Genomic DNA, 3,053 nt, shown 5'->3' on the forward strand with positions numbered 1-3,053 from the left:
TCACCATGTTAGCCAGGAAGGTCTCGATCTCCTGACCTCGTGATCCGCCCGTCTCGGCCTCCCAAAGTGCTGGGATTACAGGCTTGAGCCACCGCACCCGGCCGGAATTGATTGATTTTCTAACCGCTGCCTTTCGGGGGGTGGGAAGAGGACTCCCTGCTCTCACGTGAGGCTCCCTCGGGGCCCATTCCAGTTAGAGGTAAGCGTGGCTTGGCTTTGCCACCTCACTGGGAGGCACAGTAGTGCCAGGGGAAAGAGTGAGGCTCAGAACGTCAGCCTTCTGGTTCCCCAGCCATTTAAGGACTGTCTGAACTAGAGCAAGTTATCTAATCTCTTTATGCCTTACTTTTTTCTTCTGTAAAATGAGGATGATCAAGTGCTTACCTCATTGGGTTTTGGGGAGAAGTAAATGAGTCGGGAAAGGTTAGGCCCTTCAAGTAGGGCCTGACTGACGCGTTTTAAGGGCGTACTAAATGGTAGTTGTGTTTATTGCTTTGTACCTGTTCTGCTTTTTACTGTGTTGTGAATTGTTAGGATGACCTGAGAAAGGAGGATTTCAGTAGCATGAGTGCTCAGTTGTTGTACAAAATGATCAAATCCAAGACGGAGTACCCGTTACATAAAGCTATCAAAGTGGAGCGAGAAGACGTGGTCTTCCTGTATCTGATTGAAATGGATTCCCAGGTACCGTAGCCACCTTTTCCATTCTTCATTTCCCGGAACTCTAATGCGCTGGTCTTTCTCCAGGCTGCTGCTCGCTTCTTCCGAGCCGTCACTGGCAGTCTTTAATGTACGGATTTCTACTAAATAGTTTGTTCAAGGCTATCTGAGCTTTTTCTAACATGTTTCTCAAAATTCTTCCAGCCTTAGCCCATTGCCTAATTTAAAAACCTCTTACATGCTTTTAGGTAGTTTTTTTGTTTTTTTTTTGTTTGTTTTGTTTTGTTTTTTGAGGCGGAGTCTCGCTCTGTCGCCCGGATTGGAGTGCAGTGGCCGGGTCTGAGCTCACTGCAAGCTCCACCTCCTGGGTTTACGCCATTCTCCTGCCTCAGCCTCCCGAGTAGCTGGGACTACAGGCGCCCGCCACCTCGCCCGGCTAGTTTTAGTAGTTTTGGTAGAGATGGGGTTTCACCATGTTAGCCAGGATGGTCTCGATCTCCTGACCTCGTGATCTACCCGTCTCGGCCTCCCAAAGTGCTGGGATTACAGGCTTGAGCCACTGCGCCCGGCCTTTTTTTTTTTTTTTTTTTTAACGCTTCTTAACTTCCAGGTGCCAAAATCTGTATTAGTTTACTTTTGCTGCTATAATAAATTACCATAAACTTAATGACTTAAAACAACACAAATGTATTGCCTTACAGTTTTGTGGGTTGGAAGTCCAGGACAGGAATCCCTGGCCCAAAATCAAGGTGTCAGCAGGCCATGCTTCTTTCCAGAGACTCAAGGAGAATCCATTTCCTACTCATTTGGGTTTTTGGCAAAATTCAGATTCTTGCACTTACAGGATCGAGGTCCTCATTTTTCTTGCTGGCTGTCAACTGAGGGCCATTCCCACCTTTTAGAGCCCGCCACACATTCCTTAGCTCATAGCCCTTAGCTCATAGTCCCCGGCTTTTGTCTTAGAAGCCAGCAGTGGTGGGTCGGGTGCTTCTCATGTCACATCTCTCTGACTTGTTATTCTGGTTCGCTTTTTCACTTTGAAGGATGTGTGTGGTGAGATAGATCAGGCCCTCTGTGGTTAGATAGATGGGGCCTCCTGGATAATCTGGGATACTCTCCTCATCCCAAGGTCCTTAATCATATCCTCAGAGCGCCTTTTGCCATGTAATGTGACATGTTTACAGGTTCTGGGGATTTGGACATGTCCATCTTCGGGGGGCTATAATTCTGCCCATCATGTGACCTTGAAAGAAATGTAATGGCTCTTGATAGATGGGAACGAAGCATGTTTTATCCTGGGTGTCCAGTGTGTGGGGAGACATTAAATGGCTGGGAAAAATGAGATAAGCACTCCACCGCCTTTCATGGAAGCATTAGCTGTTCACCATAAAGCTCTCTGAACCTCTGCCTGGCACTTGTGCCCCACAGCACTCTGTCCACATTTTCCTGGTGGCCCTTACATCATCTCCCACATTGTTTATGTTTGCTCTGTGGTCCCCATTAATACAGTACTCCCTGAAAACATGTACCCTGAGGAAGCCTGATAGAAGTCTATGAATGAAGTTGAATTTGGGGAGTAAGCAGTGTTGAAGTACTTAAATCTGACATTTGTATAAGCGATGATATTTAAGGGTCAAGGTGGGAGAAATGAAAATAGGTCATATTCTCTACCCACTGGGCGCTAATTCACAAACATGTTCATGTAGCTCCCTGGGAAGCTGAACGAAGCAGATCACAATGGAGATCTGGCATTAGATCTAGCCCTTTCACGGCGACTGGAGAGTATTGCCACCACGCTGGTTAGTCACAAAGCTGACGTGGACATGGTGGACCAGAATGGCTGGAGCTTGTTACATAAAGGAATCCAAAGAGGTAGGAAGAAGTGTATTTTATATTTTTCCCTGCAGGCAGTTTTATTTTTATCCAAGTCATTTTTGAAGACTTTCTCACCTTATTCCCACAATTCTCAAAGGCTTCTCTAGTCTGTACTCACAGGGTACATGATTGAGAATTTGATCACTGGGTCACAGGAAGCACTCAAGAGCTGTTCCCCGCGCCTCGTTGGTTTGGCTGTTCCCAGTGCCAACAGGGCCACGGGAGGAAAGGCTGCAAAGGCGGTACTTTGTGTGAAGAAGCACCTTTACCTGTAAGCACTTGTGCGTTTGCTTGTTCAGTGGGTTACTTGCTCCAGGAATTGTGCTAGGGAGGTTTTGCTTTTGTATCCTTCCACAGATATGAGGATAGTAGCAAAACCGTAAATGTTTAAACATATTCTTAGATTCGGGGTGTTCACTTTAACAAGCTAGACCTCTATTATGATAAATTGATAAAGTTTCATTGTGTTCTAGCAAAGTTATTTGAAATTGTAGCTCTCTCTATATATATGTGTATAT

The 3,053-nt window shown here is 45.9% G+C and overlaps 1 protein-coding gene across 1 annotated transcript in view; it reads left to right on the forward strand.

The window, feature by feature from the left end:
• The window catches only part of ANKFY1 (ankyrin repeat and FYVE domain containing 1), a 104,343-nt gene that overhangs the window by 49,136 nt on the left and 52,154 nt on the right, over positions 1-3,053 (forward strand). The window contains exons 6-7 of the mRNA XM_011947465.1: positions 535-684; positions 2,367-2,532. Of these exons, the coding sequence (XP_011802855.1) occupies positions 535-684; positions 2,367-2,532 (316 nt within the window). The remainder of the gene's footprint in view (positions 1-534; positions 685-2,366; positions 2,533-3,053) is intronic.

Source organism: Colobus angolensis, unplaced genomic scaffold (assembly GCF_000951035.1).
Source record: "Colobus angolensis palliatus isolate OR3802 unplaced genomic scaffold, Cang.pa_1.0 Scaffold267, whole genome shotgun sequence".
NCBI classification, from domain to species: domain Eukaryota; kingdom Metazoa; phylum Chordata; class Mammalia; order Primates; family Cercopithecidae; genus Colobus; species Colobus angolensis.